This window comes from Monodelphis domestica, chromosome 4 (assembly GCF_027887165.1).
Source record: "Monodelphis domestica isolate mMonDom1 chromosome 4, mMonDom1.pri, whole genome shotgun sequence".
NCBI classification, from domain to species: domain Eukaryota; kingdom Metazoa; phylum Chordata; class Mammalia; order Didelphimorphia; family Didelphidae; genus Monodelphis; species Monodelphis domestica.
In genome coordinates this window covers 84,658,385-84,684,286 of record NC_077230.1, presented here as the reverse complement: position 1 = coordinate 84,684,286, position 25,902 = coordinate 84,658,385, and the positions used below count along the sequence as shown (strand labels likewise).

Sequence of the window (25,902 nt, the reverse complement as noted above, 5' to 3'; positions counted from 1 at the left end):
CGGGGTGGTTTAATGACCATATAGAAATTTATTTGACTTGGCTATACATATTTACCATAAGGGTTTTCTTTCTTTTTTCCCTAAAGTGGAGTCGGGCTGGAGGGGGGACAAGAAAAGTGGTTTGGGGTTCATTTTTTAAAAGACTACAGACAAATCCAACAAGAATGTCTTTGATTCCACTGCCTTGATGACTACTACATTGTACTGGCCTTTTCGTCTTCCCCTCACTCAACTCAGTATTTAGCCTATCTCCTTTTTCCCCAGGAAAATAATAGCCCCAAAGGAAAGGAAGCCCCATCCTTCCTGCAACCACTCAGAGACAGTTTTATATCTGATTTTAAGCACAAAGCATGGAAAGCAATGTCAATAACCTGAGGTAAAGTTTGTTGGACTTTATCACCTGCACACCGAGCAGTTTAGAAATTCCTCGTAGTAGTTCACTAACGAATGAGAGACAGTTTGAGAGAAGGAAAGAGTGAGTTTGGACTAAGAATTGTTTCCTGGCAAAAAAGCAGCATTTTAGCCAAATACTCCCTTCGTGTTTGGGTTTGGTGAAGCCTCCAAAACCTGCAAGAGGAAAATGCTGGCGGATTTGAAGGTAAGAAATCATCTGGAAGGTTTTATGGATAGATTTTAATCTCACTCTACGGTAATTATATAACATAGACTGTATAGCAACTGGACATCTGGGTGACACTGTGGATAGAGGGCTAGAGTCAGGAAGACATATTGCTAAATTCAAATCTGTCCTCAGACTCTTATTAGCTTCGGGACCCTGGGTAAGTCACTTAACCCTGTTTGCCTCAGTTTCCTCATCTGTCAAATGAGCTAGAAAAGGAGATGGCAAATCACTGCAGTATCTTTGCCAAGAAAACCCCAAATAGGGGTCACAAAGAGTCTGAACAGCGATAATACAGCAAGGAATTCTGGAAAGAGGGAGCTAATTTGTTCTTTTAAGAATTATTTCTGACTTTGCATTGACACAGAACTGTGGGATTTTAGAACTGGACGGGTCTTCAGAGATCATTTAGGACCAAATGAATTAGGAAACTGAGGACACCGAGGGGAGGAATAACTTGCCTCGAGTCCCAGAATGGTAGAGGTGGGACTGGGATGCATTTCCTAACTCCCACAACACTGTACTTTCCACTATCTTCCACTGGCTCCTAGATGCCTTTGGGTATAGAAAACCTGAAATATCAATCCCCCCCACCCCCTCCCCTCACTAGGGACTTTCCTTCCGGGGGTCAGCTTTGGCTGCTTGGTATTGCCTGGTGCCTTATCTGCCTGGGCAGACTAGCAGCAGCAGCAGCAGGGACGCTGTTCTCCCAACACTGACTTTGCTCACAGCTGCCCACTCCAGGCTTGACACACCTTCTCCTGCTCTTGGAACTGACTAGGGAGGAGAGGGCTGGGGTAGGGGATGTGTCCCAATCACCCGATTACATTGAGCTGCTTGTTCTGTCCAGCCTTAAATGGAACTGTAGGTAATAAGCACGCCAATCTTTCCCCTAGGGGAGAAGTTTTTGGAGGATAATCCTTAAAGGAAGGGGAGGAAGAGAACATCCTGAACTTTTAGATCTCAGAATGCCAGACAGCCTCATCTCTCCTGGATCATCTGAAATGGAATGGCGTCATATGATATAATTATTAGATATTATAATAGTGACTGCTTTTCAAATATATATATATTTCCAATTCATTGCAATGACTGGTCCTGATACCCTCTAGCATCAGAGGACAATAGAGTCTTCTCCATTCTTCAAAGATAGGTGGAACAAAATATTGTATAAACTATTAGCCAAACTCATTTTGCCAGTTGGTTTTTCTTCCCTGTTTTCCTTAGTTTCAAGGGGATTTGAGGGGCGAGGGTGGGTGATGAAGAAGATGATGGGGAGGGCTTTGGGGGAAATGACTGGTATAGGGGCAAAGACGACAGTAAAACTTTTTAAAAGTAAGGATAAATCAACTCATTCTTAGTGAATCCTAATCTGACACCTCCCCATTTTACAAAGATTAGAAGAGTTAAAGTTCTATCTATGTCCAAGTTTATAGCACTGGTTAGTGTTACCAGTAATACTTGCTAGTAAACTGGGATTTGAACCCAGGTCTGTTGGTTCCTAATTGCAGTGCTCTTTCCACTGTTCCAAGCCATGTCTTTATATTTATATTTCTTTTAGATATGGGGAAACAGATGTAAAAGACTTTCCTGGGCATACCTGTCTGATTAGAAGCAGAAGCAGAATCTGTCCCCTCTTTATGTCTCTGTTCCACAAAGCTCCCTCCTCAGATATAGGGACAGCAGCAAAAGATGATGTGGCAGTCAGTATAAGGAGAAAATTAAACCTTTTAGGGTACAGGAGCTCGGGCAAAGGAAGTAGAAAGGAGGTGGGAGAGGAGCCTGAGAGTAAATGCAACATTCTGCACCCATGGGCCCCGAGCTCTTATAATTCTTAAAGCCAAGTTGGTCATTACAATTAATCAGACTTTGGCTGGTTTTTAGAGTTTTGTTTTGTTTTCATTTATATTATTACATTTTGCTATCTCAGTTCTACTTAATTCCCTTTTCATTAGTCCATACAAGTCTTATATTTCTCTGATTTACTTCTATGTCATTTCTCAAGGCATAATAGCATTCTGTTATATTTGCATAGAACAATTTTTCCAATCATTCCCATATTTGTTTCCAAATTTTTGATACTCAAAAGTACCATTATGAATATTGTTGAAATATTAACTTATCTTTCTTAAGATGTGTGCCCAGTCCCTGGATCAGCAGAACAAAGGGTATATATATATATATATATATATATTTAATGACTTTCCAAATAATTCCAAATTGTTTTCTAGAAAAACTGGATCAATTCAGACTGTATTAGTGTGCCTTTCTTTCCATAGCCCCTTCAACAGCATCTCTTTCATTCAATGTGATAATTGAATATTTCAATATAAAAAGTCTATATCACTCTAAACAATCACCCTAGTGCAAATATTAATAACATGGAAATAGGTCTTGATCAATGACACATGTAAAACCCAGTGGAGTTGCTCATCGCTACAGTAGGAGGGTGGGAGGAGGGGAGGGAAAGAACATGAATCATGTAACCATGGAAAAATATTCTAAATCAACTAATTAAATTAAAAAAATTTTAAGTCTATATCAATAGCCACTTTGCTAAATGTTGAAACTTCAAATTTGTTTCAATTTGTATTTCCTTTTTTTAGTAATTTGGAAGATATTTTAAATGGTTATTGAGGGTTTACAATTCTGAAAAGTGTTCAACAACTCCAATCATTTATCTATCAAGGCACTTAAGTCTTTTTTTTTTGCTGTTTCATCTTTATTTTTTAATAACAAATTTACACATTTTCCAAAATTATATGATTCATGTTGTCTCCCTCCCTTCTTCCTTCCCCTCTCCTAGAGGTGGCAACCAATTCAATCTGGGTTATACATGCATCATCATACAAAACATATTTCCATATTATTCATTTTTGTAAGTAAATAATCTTATAAAATGAAAGCCCCCAAATCATATACCCAGATAAATAAGTGATAAATCATGTTTTTATCTGCATTTCTACTCCAACAGTTTTTTCTTTAGAGGTGAATAAAATTCTTTTCTTTAAAAATTTTTTTAAAGTATTTTTTCATGGTTCCATGATTCATGTTCAAACATGTATCATCACTCATACCTATTTCCATACTATTAATACTTGCACTTGAGTGATCATTTAGAGTCTACATCCCCAATCATATCCCCATCAAACCTTGTGATCAATCATATGTTTTTCTTCTGCGTTTCTGCTCCCACAGTTCTTCCTCTGAATGTGGATAGCATTCTTTCTCATAAGTCCCTCAGATTTGTCCTGGTAACTGCATTGCTGCTAGTAGACAAGTCTATTATATTCAATTGTACCACAGTGTATCGGTCTCTGTGTACAATGTTCTCCTGGTTCTGATTTTTTCACTCTGCATCAGTTCACAAAGGTCTTTCCAATCCTTTCTGAAATCATCCTGATACAATACAATGATGGAATACAACAGTATTCCTTCACCATCATATACCACAATGTGTTCAGCCATTTTCCAAATGATGGTCATCTCCTCATTTTCCAATTCTTTGTCACCACAAAAAGAGCGGCTATAAATATTTTTGTACAAAAAGGTCCTTTCATTGGGGAATGGCTGAACAAATTGTGGTATATGTTGGTGATGGAATACTATTGTGCTAAAAGGAATAATAAAGTGGAGGAATTCCATGTGAACTGGAACAACCTCCAGGAAGTGATGCAGAGCGAAAGGAGCAGAACCAGGAAAACATTATACACAGAGACTGATACATTGTGGTACAATTGAAGGTGATGGACTTCTCCATTAGTATCAATGCAATTTCCCTGAACAATCTGCAGGGATCTAAAAAAAAATACTACCCACAAGCAGAGGATAAACTGTGGGAGTAAAAACACCGCTGAAAAGCAAATGCTAGACTACAGGGTTGGAGGAGATAAGACTGAGGAGAGACTCTAAATGAACACTATAATGCAAACTCCAACAACAGGGAAATGGGTTCGAGTCAAGAACACATGTGATAACCAGTGGAATCATGCGTCGGCTACGGGAGAGGGAAAGGCGGGGGGTGGGGGGGGAAGGGGAAGGGAGGAAAAGAAAACGATCTTTGTTTCCAGTGAATAATGTATGAAAACGACCAAATAAAAAATAATATTTAAAAAGAAAAAAAAACACATTGTAATTATGGAGAAAAGTACATATATAACTATATGTAGCATAAAAATAAAGGGAATAAATCCAAATGTATATGTAAAAAAAAAATAAAAGTCTATTGATAACAAATTAAAAAAAAAAAGTCCTTTCCTTGTCCCCCTTCCCCCCTTTTATCTCTTGGGATACAGACCTAGTAGAGGTATTGCACTTAGTCTTTTAAATTGTCCTTTATTCCCTGCTTCAGGGGTGAGAAATCGCAGACATGCAGACCATTCCTGGCCTCTGTCTTCATGTTATCAAAAATCTGTCAGATTTTGTAAATGCAAGTCTCTGTCCTTCACTTGGTCTTGTTTTGATTCTCCTGTATCCCTTTTAAGATCAGTAAATCCAGGAATATTTCTTACTCTGTCCCATTTCTCTCCTTCTTGCTTTCTCTCCCATGTTGTTAATGTTTTCTCCTTTCCTCAGTTTCTTTTGTTCATCTCTCCTTCCATCCCATTTAAAAAAACCTCCTGCCTCAAACCCAAAGGTCTTTTGAGGAGGTTTGTGATGGGGATATAACCCTCAAATAACTTTACTTCTTTGGGATTGTTGGCCCTAATGAAAAAAAATCATCTTTGCTCTTCCTGCTTCAATCAGAAGTGCTAAATATACATATAGTATCAGGAATACCCCAAAGTAATTTTAGTGTTTGATTGAATCCAAGTTTCCTAACTCTCAGGTTGGCTTGCAAAGAAAGCTTTATTCATTCAAATATTTGTTAAGATTTCAGTTCTCTGGAATCTCAGACAGTTTATGAGGGTAGGAAGCTTAGAGACAGTGCAAACCAATCCCCACATTTTATGTAGGAACAAACTGAGAAGACAAGAAACCGTGAATTGCTCATCCTCGCACAGCTAGGCATAGTATCCAAAGTCCCTCTTATTTAAGTCTTTTCTTCTACTTTCTACCTCCTTTCTTTATTAGAAATAGCTTCAAAAAGTCTTGTTTAGGGGTAGATTATTGTTTTTTGAAGTTCACTTAAGTATTTATTCTAGGAAACTTTGTTTCCTGATGAAAATCCCCTTAGGGGACGTTCAGTGGGAGCCAGAAACATTCTTACCATTTATAAATAAATGATTCTCAACTCTTAGTGGGTTGTAGTTATAGAACAATTTGTTATGCACTGCTCCAGCAGCCCACCAATGTAAATTATATTCTGCCCTCTCTACTAGACTTCAAAAGCATTCATCCCTGCCTGCTGTCTAATCTCCCTCCTGAAAGGTTAGTGCTGGAGGTCAGCCCAGGGATCCAAAGGAAGGAATGCCATGATGTTTATTGATTAGGATGATGGTGATACAGCATTTAATTTTTCATGTTTCTCAGCTTTTATCTCTTTATTTCGGTCAAGATGTCAAAACAAAGACTCAAATGAAATGAATTCTTAAGGTCCCATTTGCATCAGATGCAACAAAACCACAGGAGGAAGAGCCTCTGTAAGCCCAGGGCCTGGGAGGTTTGGCTGTTCATAGAAGGTCAAGCGAGCTAAACTGGGAGAGATGCAGCTCCAGGAAGCTGGCCACCAGAGTGGAACTGGTCTTGTCCAAGATCGCTCAAACCACAGCCACAAACAATAACAAAACTTATATCTATGTATATTTGTGTGGATATATATATATATAAGAAAACACACACAAGTATATATATATATGTGTGTGTATGTATGTTTATACACACACATACATGAGGTGGGTGGAGGTGAACAAAAGAAAATGAGGAGGGACAGATGGGTGACTCAGTGGATTGAGAGTTAGGCCTAGAGACAGGAGGTTCTGGGTTCAAATGTGGATTCAGACAGGTTCTAGCTGCGTGATCCTGGGGAAGTCTCTTAACCCCCATTGCCTAGCCATTACCGCCCTTCTGCCTTGGGACCAATACTCAGCATTGATTCTAAGATGGAAAGTAAAGGTAAAAAAAAAAGAAAGGAAATGAGGAAAGGAAAGAAAAGACTAGCAGAATAAGGGAAGTGAAGCAAGGGAACTGGAGGAAAGAGTAATGAATAAAATTGGACTTACTGATCTTAAAAGGGATGCATATGTATGTACAGAGAGGTAGATGCCTATCGGTATATACATATATCCTCTCATTTTGTCTTCACAAATTTTTGTATCCCCATTTCCTAGCATGGTGGCTGGCAAATGGGTTGGGCTTAATAAATGTTTGTTGATTGATTAATTGATTTGGGAGGACTACCGTGCAGAAGGAGAGCAGGGAAGTTTTCATAGAGGAGATGCAAAGTTATTTGAGCTATCAAGAGATAGGAACTAGATCTGTGATTTCACTGGTATGAGAAAGTCCCAGATGAGGAAATTCCTTCTGCCAAATTCAGGTTGACCCTTTCTCTGCAAATGAGAGTTGCTTGGACACTGATAGGTTAAGTGGCTTGCCCAGAATCACACAGCCAGTCTGTGTCAGAGGTGGGACTTGCTCCTAGGTCTTCCTCTCTGAATCTGACTCTATTCATGATGCTACTAATATCTCTAGAGATATAGAGGAAAGGTAGGAATTCAACAAGTGAACTCAGAAATGAGACACTATAAGGGATATGCCGGAGTCTGCTTGTGTGGGTTAGAGAGAGCTGATGGTTAAATTTTCATTGTGGGAATTTATACTCCAGGATGGGGCAAAGGCTTCAAATAGGTCTTGACTTACTATTTTGCTGATTTCTGGACTCAATTAAGTGAAGGGGAAAAATGGTGATGTAAACTAAACTTAAATGTTTGTCCTGGGCACATTTTGTTTTTCAGAGGGCTGGTTGTTAAATATTTACCATCACAACCTTGATATTGCGATAGAGAATAATAAGAGTAAGGATACAAAAGAAGAAAAGCTTGAGCCATGATAAAAAGTTGTAGAATAGCCTGGTTTTGCTGGGGGATAAGAGGTACAAGAGAGTAATATGAGAAGGTAGTTAAGATCTGCAACCTCCCCCATCCACCCCACTCCATTTCTACCTCATGCCCAATGAAAAGATAGGAAGATGGACCATCTGTTCCCTCTACTGGGGTGATATGTTGAGGAACAGAGCCAAAAGCAACTGCCTCATCAAACGACTCTGGTTCATAAACAAATATCCTGGGGGGTAGGTGAGAATGAGAAAGTATGCTTGGGAGCTGCCAAGGAGCCGGCATTCTGAATTAACACACAACACAATCTGTCCAGGTACTTGTTCTCCAAATCATCCGGAGAATACTGTGCCTGTGAAGTTCTCTTGGAAATAATTCACCTTAAAAAAAAAAGGGTTGGATGAAATGGCTAAGAGATCTCACTGGAAAGCAACCCAGACCTTTTGCTCAGCTCTGTGATTAGGCTTTTGCATGATTCAGATGAAGTGGTTTAAAGGGGAGGGAAATTATCATAGATGAAGAGAGTGGCAACATGACAGTGGAAGCGTGGTGTTGGGCAAGCCCTCGGGCCTCATTTTCCTCATCTGTAAAATGAGGGAGTTGCATTAGATGATGGGTGGCGTCCCTTATAGGTCTAGACCTAGGAGCCCAAGATCCAAGTCCTGTCCCCTAATACCTGCAGTAAATAAATCCAGAGTTCAAAATCTGGCCTTGACTGCAGAGTCAGGGCACCATCTCCCCTCCCTCTGAAGCAATGGAAAAGGGAAGTACGCAGCCCTCTGGCAAATCTAAAGACACTTAATTCAGATTTTTATTTTTATTACAGTGGCTTTGGATAACTAACTTATTTAGCAAACAGTGACTCAGCAACTTCCCAGCCCTCTCTGCTGCCAAAGCAATGCAGCTAAGCATGAGAGGCCAACTCTGAACCAGAATCTCCCTGGGCACCATATGGCTGCTGTCCAACCCTCCAACTGTGCAAGGGTTCCTAGACCCTAGAACTGCAAGGACAGCTCCCCCAACCTCTTTGTTTTACAAGTGAGGAAACTGAGGTCCAGAGAGGCTGAGCAACTTGCCTAAGGTCACCAGGAGTAGTAAGTGGCACAGCCAGGACTCTAAACAAGATCATAAGATTATCAGATCACAGATTTAGAGCTGGAAAGGACCTTATAGAGCTCAAGTCTAATTGCCTCATCGTACAAATGAGGAGAGCCAACTTAGAGGACAGGAGGTCCTAGGTTCAAATCTGGATTCAGATATTTCCTAAATGTGTGACCTTGGGCAAGTCACAATCCCATTTGTTTACCCCTTATTGCTCTTCTACCTTGGAACTGATAAGTAGTATTAGATTTTTGTGGGTTTTTGTTTGTTTGTTTGTTTGTTTTGTTTTGTTTTGTTTTTACAGTAGCTTACTTTTTTTTTTACATTATTTTATTTGGTCATTTCCAAGCATTATTCATTGGAGACAAAGATCATTTTCTCCCCTCCCCCTCCACCTATCCCTTAGCCGACACGCGATTCCACTGGGTATCACAAGTATTCTTGATTCGAACCCATTTCCATGTTGTTGGTATTTGCATGTGTGTTTTTTTTTAAACCCATCTTAGAATCAATAGTTTGTATTGGTTTCAAGGCAGAAGAGCAGTAAGGGCTAGACAATGGGGGTTAAGTGACTTGCTCAGGGTCACATAGCTGAGAAATGTCTGAGGCCAAATTTAAACCCAGGACTTCTTGTCTCTAGGCTTGGTTCTCCAACCACTAAGCCACCTAGCTGTCCCAACTTAGTATTAATTCTAACACAGAACCATACGAATTTTAAAAAAATGAGGAAACTAAAGTCAAAAGAAGTGGACTTGTCCAAGGTCATACTGATAGTAAGAGTCATCATCAAAATTCAAGCCAGGTCCTCCTGCTCTAAATCCAGAACTCTTTCTACTATGCTATTTCTTTAGGAAATAAATACCCCCCCCCCTAAAAAAAACCCTCCAATCCAAATCAAATTCTCTAGCGACAATCTTTTCCTCCTCATTCCAACATATGTACAATTCAGCAATGTGGTATGATGGAAAAAGCACTGAATCAGGAGTCAAATGACCTGGATTCAAATCTCACCTTTGCTACTTACTTCTGTGACCAGGGCAAGTCACTTCACCTCCTGGGCTTCAGTTTCCTAATCATTAAAAGGAATGAGGAGGCTGAACTAGATGGTCTCCGAGGTCTTTCTCAGCTCTAGACCTATGAGCCATGTCTGCTGGGAGGCCAAGAGTTCAGAGCATCTATAGCTTCCTGTTGTTGGCTTTTGAGTCTAGAAGGCAATCTCCATTCTTCCCTTTCCACAGACCACAGTTCCCCTTTCCTCTCCTATTATGGCTGCAGTGTGGCACCTTTGTCTTGAATGCCATGCTCACACTTTCAGACATGAGGTGGTCTCTGATCCCTCCATCTCACCACATTCACATGACTTTCCACCGCTCCCCCCTTTGGCCAGCCAGTTGAGAGTCCATCCAACTCATGGCTAAGGCAAAGCTCGAAGTCGTTCCCTTCATGTCACATCCATTAGCTTTGAGAGGAGGACACTGTGTGAAGAGGAGAACCAAATACTGTGCTGTGTCCTTTGTCCTTTCCTCAAAGATGAGTCCGTGTAGACCCACGCTGCTGGCCTTAACCAGTCTGGACCTGATGGAGCTCAGTGTTCCTCTGGCTGATAAACTTGCAGATAGAGAGAGCAGTCATGTCTGAAAGCAGACAAATTGCTTCACTTTTACCAGTTGACGGGGCAGAGATTTTGCATGTGACAGCCCTTCTAAATAGAGGGGGTTATTTGCCTGAACAGCATTCACACATCCAGGCCCTTCGAATGAAAACATAATCTTCTGTCTGTGGCTGCAGCAATTGCTAGTGCATTTCGTCTCTTGGGGGAAAAAAATACCTCAGTCCTTCTCTCCTGCTAAACTACTTTTCAAAGGCTTTTTTTTAAAAATTGGAATGATTCTGCAAATTGATCAACTTAGGGTTCATTTCCATTTGAAAAGGAACTGAAGGCAGAATGCACTTACTAGGGCCACCAGCATGGATATGGCGTATTGACTACTCATGCTTAGTGATCACTGAAGGAATGCAAGGAATCATGGGGTGGTACATTGAGAGCTAGAAATTATCTTACAGGACAAGAAGTCCAACTCCTGTACTTTATAGAGGAGAAAACTGTGGAACAGAGAGATCAGTTAGTGAGTGTCTGGGGTAGACTTTTTTAAACTTATCCTCTGTCTTAATATCAGTTCTAAGACAGAGGAGAGGCTGGGATGAGGCAATTGAGGATAAGTGACTTGCCCAGGAAGCTAGGAAGTATCTGAGGTCATAATGCAATCCAGCTCCTCTTGACTCCAGATCTGGTGCTACATCTAAAGTGCTCTGCTCCCTAGCTGCCCTTTCTGTGGCAGGATTTGAACCCAGGTTTTCATGTCCTTATATCCAGTGTCCTATATGCCATCTCATGCTGCCTCACTAGGCAAGGAGGGAAACAGATCTACTCATAGCTATCCACCTACCCTCCTAGAAAAGAACTCTTGGGAGGGAGGGGAGGAAGAAGATCTACAATTTTATTATTGTCGAGAACTCCTGGTGAATTAATTTCTTCTACCAATGTAGAGAGGCAACTGTTTTGCAGCTTGGGGAGTTGCCTGGATCTCTAAGTGATTGATAGAATTCTTAGAGAAGTTTAATTGGGAATGTGAGAGAAAATGAGACCATGCCATTGACTCTCAATTTGTCTCCTTTGAAGTTTAGGAAAGAGGAACATTTTAGGGATCTTACTGTCTAAGGTGCAGTGGGATGAGTCCTCCACCCAATTATGGGTCAGAGATGGAACCTAAGCCCAGGGTTCTTAGCTCCTACCCTAGCTTCCTGCATCAACTTTCTCCATGTTCCAATCCATCTCCATTCAGCCAAATCCTTTGTTTGGCATTCAAAGTGCTTCATAACCCCCATCTAGTCTTCTTACACCTTCTTCTCCAGCGACTATTATTTGATCCAGTGACACTGATCCCCTTTATTGCTGTTCACTCATGGCCAACTATTTGTGACCCCATTCGGGGTTTTCTTGGCAAAGATACTGGAGTGGTTTGCCATTTCCTTCTTCAGCTCATTTTACAGATGAGGAAACTGAGACAAATAGGATTAAGTGACTTGACTAGGGGCACACAGTGAGTGTCAGAGGTGAGATTTGAACCCAAGATCAATCTTCCTGACTCCAGGCCTGGGTTCTATCCACCAAACCTCCACCTAGCTGCCCTAGCTGATCTCCTTATTGCTCCTCTCTTTTAATTATTTCAGATTTAACCTGTATCTGACTTGTTTGTCTGTATTTGTTTGCTTGTTGTCTTCCCCATTAAGTGAGCTCCTAGAAGGCAGAACTATTCTTTGCCCCTTTTTGTATCCACAGCACAGTGTCTGGCCCATCGTTGTTGTTGTTGAGGTGTAGTGATGGCTGACTCTTTTGACTGTATTGGGGGATTTCTTGGCAAAGATATGGGAGTGGCTTGCCATTTCCTTCTCCTGGTCATTTTACAGATAAGGGCCTGAAACAGAGTTAAGGCAATATTCTCTGAGAATATGTAGGGAATGATATATGGACTGAACTTTTTACCACCTGAAACATTTTAGATTTTGTTGATTACACAGCCCTTACATATTACTACTTATCAAGTCATTTCGGACATGTCTCCGTAACATATCTTGTGTCCATCCCCTTCTCTCCACTTAAATATCCAGACAAGAATGAATGCTGAGGAAGTAGAGGAAATAGTGGAGTTCTTACAGAATTCTGAAATAACCCATCTCCAGGCTCAGTTCAGATGTCACCTGATCCGTTTCCTCCACCCAGCAATGATTTCTTTCAGCTCTGAATATCTGATGTCCTAGCCACATCCTACTTCATATTCTCTAGATACGATATGCGTGCCTTCCATCCCTCTCCTATTATATTACAAATTCTTGGAGTTCTGGGAACACGTAATACAGTCACAAATAGGGAATATAATGACTGCATCATAGAATCTGATAGGATGGAATAGAATTGAATAAAAGCCATTGGAGAGAATTAGAAGACAAAGAAAGGGGTATACATCTAGGTGGCAGAGACGAAAGAATGCTGCGCCTGGAATCAGAAAAATTCTTCCTGAGTTCAAATTTGACCTCAAACCCTTATCGGTTTGACTCTGGGCAAGTCACTTAATCCTGTTTGCCTCAGTTCTTTCATCTATAAAATGAGCCGGAGGAGGAAATGACAAACAGTTCTGGTATCTTTGCCAAGAAGACTCCAAATGGAGTCCCAAAGAGTCAGGTCCAGTTGAAAAATAACTCAGCAACAACAGAAAGGGACATGACTATTGGAGGTCGGAGGAAGGAGAGGCCATAGGGTGAGGATCAGTGGGATTTGGGGAGGAAGAAGCTTTCAGGCTGAGCATTAAAGAAGAGGCAGGATTTCAAAGGAAGTAGAGTAAGAGGATAATGAAAGGAAAGGGCATTCCAAGCCAGGGAACCTTATGAACACATGCTCAGAGACAAGAAAGTGCTGAATACATAGAGGGGAGAGCAGATAGTCTAGTTTGGTGGAGTTTAGTGTGCACTGAAGAGAATTGTAAATAAGCTTGTAAAGTTAGAGAAATACCAGATGGCAGAGGTCTAAAATGCCAGGCTAAGGCATTTGTACTTTAATCAGCAGGCAGTAGGGATCCACGGAGGGTTCTGAGCCATGAAATTAGATGATTTATCCCAGTGAAAGTATCAGCTGTGTCGAGAAGAGAGTAGGATGATTCTAGATTGAATTTGGGGGAATATAGATATCTAGGTAACAGGACAATGACAAAGGTCTAAGAGAAGTTTTAAAAAGATATTAAGAAAAAGATAAACTACATTGCACAGTGGATAGAGTTCCAGGTCTGGAGTCAGGAAGACTTGGGTTCAAATCTTGCCTCAGATACTTCTTAACTGTATGACCGTGGATAAGTCCAAGCCTCTTAACCTTGATTGCCTAGAACTTACTGCTCTTCTGCCTTAGTACAATACTTAGTGTCAATTCTAAGACAGAAAGTAAGGTTTAAAAAATATATATTAAGAAACGATGAACAACTCTGAAAGACTCTAGAACACTGCTTAATGCAATGGCCAGCCATAAATCTAAAGGAGCAAAGATGAAGAATGCTCCCCACTTCCTGACAAAGAGACAGTGAGCTCATGATACAGAATAAGCCATACAGTTTTGGATATGACCAACATAGATTTGCTTAGTGGTGCATATTAGTTACAAGTGTTTTGTTCTTTTTTTTTCCCCAGTGGAAGAAAATTGGGATGGAGAGAAAATAAAAGGTCGTTAATTTTAAAAATACAAGAGATTTTTACCCCAAAAACCTTTACCTTCTGTCTTAGTATCATTTTTCATCCAGAAGAATAGCAAGGGTTAGATAATCAGAATTAAGAGACTTGGCCAAGGCCACACAGCTGGGAAGTACCTATGGCCAGATTTGAACCTAGGTCTTCCTGACTCCAGGCCTGACACTATATCTACTGTACTACCTAGCTGCCCTGAAAAATGCAGTAAGTGTTTAAAAAGACATTAAGAGGATAAGAACAGTATTATATCCTACATGATAAATAAGAAAAGATTTATAAACATAGAATATGCCAAGACAGACAAATGCATGCACATATATAGAGATGGTCCTCTATAGAGACCATACCAAAATACGCTCCAAAGATAAAGACCAGTAGCTGAATCACCTGCATTGGTGGACTGCTGAGCATCCCTTGAAATATTACTGCCACTCCTGAAATTCTGTCCTGTAAGATCGGTTGAAGGAAATGGTAGAAATTTAGCTGAAAGAAAAGAAGATTGAGGATGAGTGTGTCTTTGAAAAGGGAATTGCTATTAAAAAGGAATTAGATATGTCCATTGCTGTTCCAGGAAACTGAACTGGGGAGTAGAGGTGACAGAGAAGCAAGTTTTAGACCGTTGCAAGAACTTACTAACAAAAAGAGCCATCTGAAAATAAAATCATAGGAGAGAGTGAGTTGCCCATAATAAAGGATTCAAGAGGAAGTTTGACTAACGACTACTTGTCAGGTGTGTGATAGAGGGAATTCTTACTTCAGGTAGGGGGTTGGACTACATGATTTAGCCAGTCCCTTCTAACTCTATGAGTTATTGGATGAGAAAAAAATACAGCTTAGCAGATGTCAGAAAGGGTGGGGAAATAGATAATAGGTGAGACAGTGAAGACTCATGGGTGCTAAAGCGGGTGAGAAGTAGAGATGGTGAGTCATCACCCAAAGGACCATTGGGAGCTAATTTTTTTTAGCTCTCATGTGGACACAGTTGTCAGAATTAGAGAACACTTTTTAAAAATCCAGGTTCTTTAATTCACTGATATGTTGTTTCTTTTTTGAATGCAGTACATGTCAGGATTTGGAAATGAGTTTGCCTCAGAGGATCCGCGCTGCCCAGGAGCCTTGCCAGAGGGACAGGTACTGAGTATTCAGGATAGATGATGATCATCTCTATTGGAGAAAGGAGGCTTAATTATCATGTGGCCAAATCCTCATGTAATCCTTAGCTAGTCACTAAAACAAGTGGGACCCATATAGAATTTTGCAGACGGATTTAAGTTCCTTGAAGGTAGAGAGTTTTTTTTTAATTTTTGTTTACATCCCTCATGTCTGAAAAGATACCTCTCACCTAGTAGACTAATAATGATTGTTAATTCATTGATTGGCATTGTTTTACCATGTAGACCATTGGCTGAACAATGGGCAAATAGGGGTTGTCATAATCTGTGCACTGGGCTCCATATGTATGGCATGAGTTAATTGTAGGGCCTCCCTGTATGTGGGTGTTGGGACGAGAACATGTCCGCTAAACTAATAGCTGATCTAACCCCAAAGTAGCCTTTCCTGTATGGGTGTAGGGCTGAGGGGTTCATGAAATCAGTCCTCTACAATCCTGAGCCATCACAGACATTTATACTTGACTGGGGTTGGGGGCGGTGAGCCATATTATGAGGATATGGGTCTCCCTGAATTGGATTTTGTTATATTTTAATGTAAGAGTGCTCAATGACTGGAATACTTTTGTTAATTACTTATTATCTTTTAACATTTCAGAATAATCCTCAGGTCTGTCCATATAACCTGTATGCTGAGCAGCTCTCAGGATCAGCATTCACTTGTCCCCGAAGTAGCAACAAAAGAAGGTATGGAAATCCTGACTATTGCTTCCACTGTGTAGACTAAGTGAAAATTCTAGGTCAGAGCTCAGCTTCCTCCTCTCCTCAGAGAACAAGACATTTTCAGTTGCATACATTCCCAGTCATGAAATGACAGAATCTAATTTCAAGCTGAAAGGAACCATGGAGGATATTCAGTACAGTTCTCCCATTTTACAGATGTGTGAACTGAGGCAAAGAAAGGTTAAGTAACCTCCTCAAATCTATGATCACAATACTGGGAGAGGAAAGGGGATAGAGTATAAAGGAAACCTGATTCCAAGAGCTCTTGGGTTTTATCTGAAAATTACCTCTAAGATAAAGCTGTAACCCTAGGCTAATTCAGAAAGGCTTTATTATCTTAGGTTTATCTAATACCTAAAGACTAGTAATGGATATGTCAAGAATAGCTAAAGCACACAAAATGCCTGTGGGAGGGAGGGGTTCAGTGGGAAACACTCTACACACACTCATGAGGGACTCCCCTGGCTACTTCCCAGAGAGCAGTATACTAGTGGAGACATACAGTGACATGCCCATTTCTGGTCAGTTTCCCAGGAATCCCAAGTATGCAATCATACATATCCTAAATACTAAAGAACCAGAGATGCTGGGAGCTAAGATGGCAGAGTAAAGGATGCTTGGCTCACCCAAACCCTTCAATCATATAAAAATATAAAATAAAGTGCCTCAAACCAAAGGAAAGCAGGAGGGACATGTCTCATTGGAGTGAGAGGGGAGAATAGCCCAGTGAGTAGAGTGCCTGGGGGGACCTTGATGAGTACATCCCAGCACAGCCCTACTCACAGCTGGGGGGGGGGGGCTAAGGCAATAAAAACGATGAGGGAATGGGAGTGGTAGCAGGGCAGGACCAGCCCAAGACCAGTCCTATGGAGGCTTGAGGTAAGAAAACTTCAGAGCCAGGAACAGCCCTATATGCAGCCTGAGGAAACAAAACCGGCAGAGATGGGGAACAGCTCAACACCAACCCTACCTATTTCCATGTGGCCTAAAGTAAGAAAAATGTCTGTGTGCGGGGAAGCCATTGGAGTTGACAAATAGCCTGAGGCAATGAGACAGCAGAATGGGGAACTACTGTACATAAGAGACAATAGGGAAACAGGAAAAAGCAAGGGGAGTGGAGTCTACCTGGAAAACTCTGCTGCAAACTATCCTACAAGAAACCATCCTGTCTAGTCCTAGAAGCACACTTGGAGGTAACCAAAGACAGCTGGACCTACCCAATGCACCAGAGAAGGCTACACTACAAGGTTGGAACAGTACTCCTTCCACCCTAGGAGCAGAGCAGAACCCCAATACATGGGGGGGGGTTAGAAAAAATTATTAGAAAAATGAGCAAAAGACAATGAAAAAAACTTAACTTTAGAAAGTTACTTTCATGACAGGGAAGATCAAAATATAAACTCAGAAGAGGACAACAATAACAAAAAGGAAACATGTGAAACTTCAAAGGAAAGTGAGAAAGGATGTCAAACCCTAAAAGGCCTCTTGGAAGAACTTGAAAAGAAGTTAATAATCAAATAATAAAAGAAATGATAGAAAGATCCAACAACTTGGAAATTAGAGTAGACCAAATGGAAATGGAGACCATAAAAAACCACTGAAGAAAACAATTTCCTAAAGACTAGAATGGGCCAAATGGAAAAGGAAACATGAAAGCTCAAGGAACAAAATAACTCTCAGAAGATTAGAGTTGAGCAAATGGAAGCTAATGACTCCATAAGGCATAGAGAAACAGTAAAAACTAATCAAAAGAATGAAAAGATAAAAGAAAATCTGAACTATCTCACTACAAAAACAACTGACCTGGAAAATAGATCTAGGAGAGACCATCTAAGAATCATCAGAATACCTGAAAATTATGATAAAATAAAAGAGCCTGGACACCACATTACAAGAAATCACCAGAGAAAACTGCCCTGATATCCTTGAGCAAGAGGGGAAAATAGAAATGGAGAGTCTACCTATAACCTCCTGAAAAAGATCCTAATATAAATGCTAGGGAATCCTGGGTCTGAGTGATATTGGAAGCAAGCAAAACTGCTACAAGCTCTACAGGAGCAGAGGTTCACTCTTCCTCCTTAATATTTTCCCCCACACCCTTTTCATTGCCTGGGAACATCCAAAATTGCCACACAACAGAGAAATTAGCTCCCAGGACTATCCCTTTCAAATTTTGCTCCCTATTTTCAGCCTTTCCAGAGCCTCTGTCCAAGGTTCTGACAATAACTTGACTCTTCCAGTCCCCTAGGCCTGACTCACCCTCAGGCTTGACAGAGTCAAATGGCCAATAAAAAATGGCAGTCTCAGAGTGATATATATTTTCAGAATCATACATTTACAGAATCTAAGAGTTGGGAAGAACTTTAAAGGTCTGTGAATAGTGCAAAGACCACTGTATCTAAAGTCAAAAGATCTGAATTTAAGTCTCCCCCACTCCCATTATGTCACTTAATATATAACACTGGGAAAATAACTTCTTATATCTGACCTTTAGTGTCATCATCTTTAAAATGGAGATGATACTGATACTATGTCGTAGGATTGGAGGGGTTTGAAAACCTTAAAGTGTTGTGTAAATGTGAGCTATTATTATCTTGTTCAATATTCCACCTGATGCAAGAACCTACCCATCCTGAAAGTTACCCAGCTTCTTCCTGAAATTCTCCAGTGATGGAGAACTCATTACTCCCAAAGGAGCCTATTCAATTTTCAGAATGTTCCAATAATTAGAAAGTTCTTTCTTTATATTGTGCCAAAATTGATTTCTCTGCAACTTAGTGTTATAGGTTCCAAGAGAATTCCCCTGAGTCATGTAGAGCTGCTCCATGGGAGAAGACACACACAACTGCAAAGCTTAGGTCAGTGACAGAACATTCTAGATTTTTCAGTTAGGAGTCATCCCAAGTGGCTTTTGACATCTGCAAAAGCCTCCATAACTGGAACAAGTTCTAAGAACCTGGGAAATGTGAAAAATATTCCCTAACATGTAAAATCAGGGTGGCATGGAAACTTTCAGGGGACTTGGGAAGACTTCAGAGGCAGCTAGTAGGATAGTAGGTAGACACAATTGGACCTGGATAAAAGAAGACTTGATTTCAAATCCAGCCTTAGACATTACTAGTTATGTGATCTTTTTTTTTTAAACCCTTATCTTATCTTGGAGTCAATACTGTGTATTGGCTACAAGGCAGAAGAGTGGTAAGGGCTAGGCAATGGGGGTCAAGTGACTTGCCCAGGGTCACACAGCTGAGAAGTGTCTGAGGCCAGATTTGAACCTAGGACCTCCCATCTCTAGGCCTGGCTCTCAATCCACTGAGCTACCCAGCTGCCCCCTAGTTATGTGATCTTAAGCAAATCACTTAGCCTCTTATGTGTCTCAATTTCCTCATTTATAAAATAGGGGTAGTGTTATTACTTTCCTTTCAGGATTGTTCTGCAGATCAAATGAGATACTATTTATAAATTCTCCTGCAAACCTTAAAGCATGATAGAAATACTAAATAGTATTACTTCAATCGTGGTGAAGACTAGGAAAGGAAGTTCGCTTTATTTCCTTTGTTTTGTTATTTGTTCCTGAGGATGCCATCTTCCTTATTCACCCCTACCATCAAATCCATATGATGAAAATCACCCAGAAAAGCATGGCTGATTCATTGTTTTGAGTGCCTTGACAAATGCAGAATGCCTGGCCATTAAGAGAGTGGGGGACTATCAAGGGGCCACCAATACTTTTGGTGCTAAGGCACCAGGGCTATTAGAAGGAGAGCTCCACTAATGAGCATAGTGACATTGAGTACTGCCTGCCCAGCTGACAGCAGGTGCTATAAGGACCAGCAGATGGCCTCCGCCCTTTGCTGGTTGTCATCTCCACTTAGGAGATGTTTCAGTTTTCTGAAGTTATCTAGTATGCCAGCTCTGAGTCTGGACTGTGTTTACCATACAATTATTTATCAAGACTGCTGGATATCCAAAGGAGAGCTACTGCCTCTGCAGCTGAGCATGACTCATCCCACTTCCCCAGGAGTATGAATTTCATGTATCTTACCTAGGATCAGGCAGGGGTTTCAAGCAGTCCCTGGACCAGGAAACAATTTTCATGCCTGTGTCCCGTAAGGATCAGGATCATATTGTAAGGCCCTGCTGATCTGTTGCTGTATCTATTTCTTTTAGAGATGATGTTGGAGGAGTGAGGGGGTAATTACGTGTTAGTAGCACCACTGGCAGGCCAATGGTCTCTGAGACTTGACTTTTTTTTTACCATTTTCTAAGCGATAACAATTGGATATTTCCTTTTTGTAAGTGATAGGGAAGAGGGAGAACCAATGGACTCCTTGACAACACAGGTTATGGTCATGTAGGTACAATGATGGTGGGGCTGGGTTTGCTCAGGGTGGGAGAGTTTACAGCAATCTAATGTAATCTTGAAAGTAGCAGAGTCTTTGATTTTGCATTTTTATCCTGATCATATAGCATGGTGCTTGGCATTTAATAGGACCAAACCAAGGGAGGAAGAGCCAGGGGAGAGTTAGGAACTGAGATAGATAGGAGAGGTTAGAAATGTGGCAGTGACAAGATCCAAGGAGCTGAAATAGCCTGGGTTTAGGCTAGGATTAAAAAAAAAGACCAAACAAGACCTATCTTTATTCCAGAGTTCTGCTTCTATCTCTCTCCCTCTTGCCCTATTTTCCTCCTCCTCCACCTTCCCTACATCTTTTGCTCTCTTCTTCCTTCCCTCTCCTTTTCTGTCTCTTCCTTCCTCCCTCCCTCCTTTCTTCCTCGCCCCTCAACATATCCACTGAATTCATAATAAATTTCATTTGGATAGGAAACTCCCAGTGACAGGTTCCCTTTGATCACTGCAAGTAATATTTAATCCTAAAGGCTTGCCTGAAGCACTGAGAGGTTAAATAATTTGTCCAGGGTCTCAGAACCAGTACCGTAAGAAGCAGAAACTCTTCCTTCTCAGGCCATTTCTCCACCTATCATGCAACATTGCCTCTAGATCTTGGGTTCTCAGTGTGCATGACAATATAGATTAGATTCTGTTAGTTAAATTTGTAGAGACTAGTTAGTTATCAAGTTGGCCATGTGGTGATTCTTCTTCCGGTCACAGAAACTCTTGAAGATCATCTCCAGGACTCTCTACTGAGTCAAAGAGGGAGGGGTTTTTCATCTGCACTTGTTGAGGGAACAGTTGCACTGACCAAAGCATAACTCATTGAAGTCTAGCAGAATGCTTTGCATGGAGTGGTACTTGGTAAATGTAACGGGAATTGAATTGAACTGAGGTATAGCATAAGGCAGGAATCAGATTGACCTGGGTTCAAATTCCATCTCAGATGCTTATTTACTTGTTGTTTGACCTTGGACATGTCACTCAATCTCTCTGCCTCAGTTTCCTCATTTTCAAAATTGAGAGACTGAACTGAATGGGCCTTGAGGTTCCTTCGAGCTTGAATTCTAGGATTCTAGGATTTTGAAATTTGATTCTAATCCACCCTCCTTGTTTGCCCAAGTGAAATTTAACTGTGGATGACTTCCACTTGTGGACAGTATTTCCATTCCCCACAAAGCACAAAGCAGTGTCTGAGTAGGGCAGAAAAAGAAGAGACTTTGGGCTGTGGAGATAAACCCAATTTTGCTCAAGGTTAGCCTTGTCTGGTAGTTGAAAATGATCCAAATCAGCACCAAGCTGAAGCTGCCAGAGTTGCAGAGACCAGATAAATGGCCCAACCCAAACCAGAAATTCTAAGATTGTCCTGAATAGGAACCTTGTTACTGAACCTTAAGCTCTCCCCCCTGAAATCCCTTCATCCCCAGCTTGGTGCCTTCTCCAAACATGCTCACACACTCTTAGTATCTTCCATCTTTTCCCACTCCTCCTCCCCAGCTGCCCCCAATCTGTGATCCACTATCAAGTCTATGGGACAAATTTAATATCACTAAGGGCAAGGTCCTCACTCAGCAGAGTTGGCCTAGTAATAGAGCAGAGACTGCAGCTCATTTCAGGACTGTAATCTTCCCATTCTCTGACAAACAGTTGGACTCTTTTAGCAACAATACTGACAAAACAGAAGCTACGGTCTGACTCATGGTCCTCTTGTAAGCCTGGCATGCTTCCATCCCTCACAAATCCAGTAGCTGGCAAGAAATAAGAAATGAGGATGGACATAGAAAGCCTTGACACAGGTCATTTGGCTGTTTCACACCTCCTGTTTCTCAAAAGTGCATTAACCTTTTCACTCTTCCCAAATATGCAGCTCTTTGGAATGTCAGTGTTCTAGCAGAATAGTTCATTGAATAAATGGGTCACATTCAGTATCCTAGGCTTGCTGGATGGACCGGAAGCACAGAATCATCATAATCATAGCTCACATTTCTTTTTAGCACTTTAAGGTTTGCAAAACACTTACCATACATTATCTCATTTGATCACCCCCCCCCAATTCCACAAGAAAGGCACTATTAATCTCCATTTGCAGATAAGGAAACTGAGGCTGAGAAAACTGAAGTGTTTAGTTTAAGAGTTTAATCCAGACTCACATAAATAGTAAGTGTTTAATGTATAATTTAAACTCAGGTCTTCTTGACTTCAAATCTACTCTGCCAAAGTTGCCTCACAAACATAGAATCTCAGAGCAGGAGAAATCTCAAAGCTCATCAAGTTCAATCTCTTTATTTTACAGATGGAGAAACTGAGGCTAGAGAGGTAGTATGAGTTTCTTATAGTGAAATCATAAGGGCCACAGCACTTCAAGGTTTTAAGATGAATAACAATTGTATTTTACATATAAAATAATAATAATTAAGTAGTCCTAATTTAAGCTAAAACTTCACTGAGATCTTTGGGTCATTTTTCCGGCCATTAGAAGCTTACAGAGCACTTTATATAAATTATCTCATTTGAACCTCATAATGGGACCATGAAGTTGATAGTACAGGTTTAACCAGCATCTTCATTTGACAGATAAGAAGGGCTTGGCCATGGTCACAGACCTAGTAAATAATCAGAGGTACTATTTCAGGTCGGGTCTTCCTGAGCTTAGGGCCACATTGTTTTTCATTATGCCATAGGGCTCTCTGTTGGTATAATTGTCAGATAGCATATAACTAGAATACTTTGCTTTTTATACAGGATGCCCATATTACCACCACCCCCATTACCACTTCACATTTTTATCCTAGGCAATTAGGTGGCACTGATAGAGTACTGGGCTTGGAGTCAGGAAGACAAGTTCAAACCTGGCCTCAGATTCTTACTGTGTGACTCTGGGCAAATAACTGCTGCATGCTTCAGTTTCTTCATCTGTAAAATAGAAATAATGATCATAATAATGCCTACCTCTTAGAATTGTGAGGATTAGATGTAACAGTATGTTTAAATATGTAAAGAAATTAGTTTGCACGTTAGTACTTTATAAACTGTAAGGTACCATGTATATTTTAGCTCTTCTTTCTTCTCTCCCTCCTCCTTCTCTCCCTGCCTCCCCTCCTCCTCCTCCTCCTCCTCCTCCTCCTCCTCCTCCTCCTCTTCTTCTCCTTCTCCTTCTTCTTCTTCTTCTTCTTCTTCTTCTTCTTCTTCTTCTTCTTCTTCTTCTTCTTCTTCTTCTTCTTCTTCTTCTTCTTCTTCTTCTTCCTCTTCCTCTTCCTCTTCCTCCTCCTCCTCCTCTTCTTCTCCTTCTTCTTCTTCTTCTTCTTCTTCTTCTTCTTCTTCTTCTTCTTCTTCTTCTTCTTCTTCTTCTTCTTCTTCTTCTTCTTCTTCTTCTTCTTCTTCTTCTTCTTCTTCTTCTTCTTCCTCTTCCTCTTCCTCTTCCTCCTCCTCCTCCTCCTCCTCCTCCTCCTTCTTCTTCTTCTTCCTCCTCCTCCTCCTCTTCCTCTTTCTTTTTCCACCTGCCCCTCACATTTGTATACTGCTGCTACTACCTCACCTTTATATAAAACGTTGAAGTTTACAAAGCACTTTCTTCATAATATTATTGTGAAGTTGGGAATGCAAGTAGGTTGTTCCCAGTTTACAGGGGGAAAAGCTAGGATTCATGTAGACTGAGTTGAAGTTAAAATTCAAATTCAGCTCTCTGATTCCATTTCCAGAGCTCTTTCCAACTCTGTAACATTTGGTCAATACTATAATATGAGAAAAAAAAGCATATGATTTGAAGCAATAACAGTAATCAGCATCACTGCTATTATTAATAAAAATGGCAGCAAGTGAGATGTCCTCATTTGTTGTGGGTTATGCCAACAGACATAATAATGTTGGCAAGGGTGTTCCACAACAATTAGCTTCAAAATGTGATAAACAAAGGGATTAATATTTATAATCATTATAAAGATGAACCAAAAAAGATGTTGGAAAGTGGCCACCAAAAGAAATATGGAACTCACAGTCTAATGAGACCAATAACTTCTGGCCAAAAGAATAGATAGTTTGTGTTTTAGTAATCTAGTAAAAGAACAGAAGCTAATGAGATGAAGCATCTCAGCTACCCTGATAGAATGAATCATTCTGGATAGATGAGTTTTCTGGGCAGTTGAAGATAAATCTCAACTCAAGTCATGAAGTATTTTTTTAAGCCTCCATCTTTCCTCTTATATACTACTAAGTACTTGTTCCAAGGCAGAAGACTGGTAAGGGATAGGCAATTGGAGTTAAGTGATTTGCCCAGGGGCACACAGCTGGGAAGTGTCTGAGGCTAAATTTGAACCCAAGACCTCCCATCTCTAGATCTGTCAAGATACATTTATTAAGTGCCTGCTGTGTACCAGGCACTGTGCTTAACAGTAAGGCTAAGGGGGAAAAGGCAAAAACAAACAACCTCAGCCCCTGTTCTTAAAGAGCTCACAATTTAATGTGGGAGACAATATGCAAACAATTATATATAAATGATGTAGAAGGGATAAATCGAAGACAATAATAAAATATTAAAATCATAATTTAAAAATTTCACATATTAGGGTAGAAAATCCTTGAAAATATATTCTATACATGTCTGCCTTCTTAAGCAGAGCGTCATATACATCATTCATTTTTTCTTGATGTTAGGATCCAGTGTGATAGTTCCTCTCCAGCATACACTTGTCAGATCACTTCTGCAGTGTTATGCTTTCTTCTGGGGCCACATGTGGGATATCGACAAGCCACCCAGGGATATACAGGCAGGAGCATGTCCTAAGGAGAGTGAACAGGATGGTGAGATGCTCAAAAATCATATATATATGAAGAAGGGTTGAAGCAACTATAGCTATTTCAGCTTTGGGCTTTTTCAGAAGACTAAGATGGAAAACTGTATAATTTTTGTAAATATAACCACTATGTAGACCTCTGACCCTCTGTCTTGTGGGCAAGGAATTAGTGTTCTCTCTAGCCCTAACTCTAGCTGGAACCAATGGATGAAAGAGGGAGATTTCAGTTCAGTAGGAGGAATTTATAATGATTAAAGTTATCCAAAAAAAGAATGTGCTTCCCTGATGGGATACACACATCCTATCACTATACAGGCTCAAAGTCACAGAATGGCAAAGATCCTCTAAAAGGATTTTAGGTATTGGGCAGAGGGCTGAAGTGCCAAATAAGGTTCCTTCCAGTCATAGATTCTATTGCAGTAAAAATCAATTCTAGTGTGATGCTGCTCATGGAGGAGACAGACATAGGACTATTTGCTTAAACACAAATTTATCCCCAAACTGCTGTGCTTTTTGAGTCCTTGTATCTAGTTTTTATAGTTTTTCTGCCTCTCCCAATCTCTTGCTGTCATTATGCCTGCTTGTGAGATTCTTTTTCTCTTGTCCTAATCTATTACTTCTAATCTGTGGTTTATAAACCAGATAAGTAAGAATTAGGGATAAAAAATTAATAGACTCTGAGTGAGAGTTTGGTTTTTTTTAAACTCTTACTTTCTGTCTTAGAATCAATACTGTGCATTGGTTCCAAGGCAGAAGAATTGTAAAGACTAGGCAATCGGGGTTAAGTGACTTGCCCAGGGTCACACAGCTGGGAAGTATCTGAGGC

The 25,902-nt window shown here is 40.6% G+C and overlaps 1 protein-coding gene across 1 annotated transcript in view; it reads left to right on the top strand.

Annotated features, from left to right (window-relative positions):
* Nucleotides 1-403: 403 nt before the first annotated feature.
* HGD (homogentisate 1,2-dioxygenase) overlaps nucleotides 404-25,902 on the top strand; it is an 86,084-nt gene continuing 60,585 nt past the window's right edge. Inside the window, exons 1-3 of the mRNA XM_001370868.5 lie at nucleotides 404-598; nucleotides 15,061-15,132; nucleotides 15,769-15,857. Coding sequence (XP_001370905.4) covers nucleotides 581-598; nucleotides 15,061-15,132; nucleotides 15,769-15,857 — 179 coding nt within the window. The 5' untranslated portion in view covers nucleotides 404-580. The remainder of the gene's footprint in view (nucleotides 599-15,060; nucleotides 15,133-15,768; nucleotides 15,858-25,902) is intronic.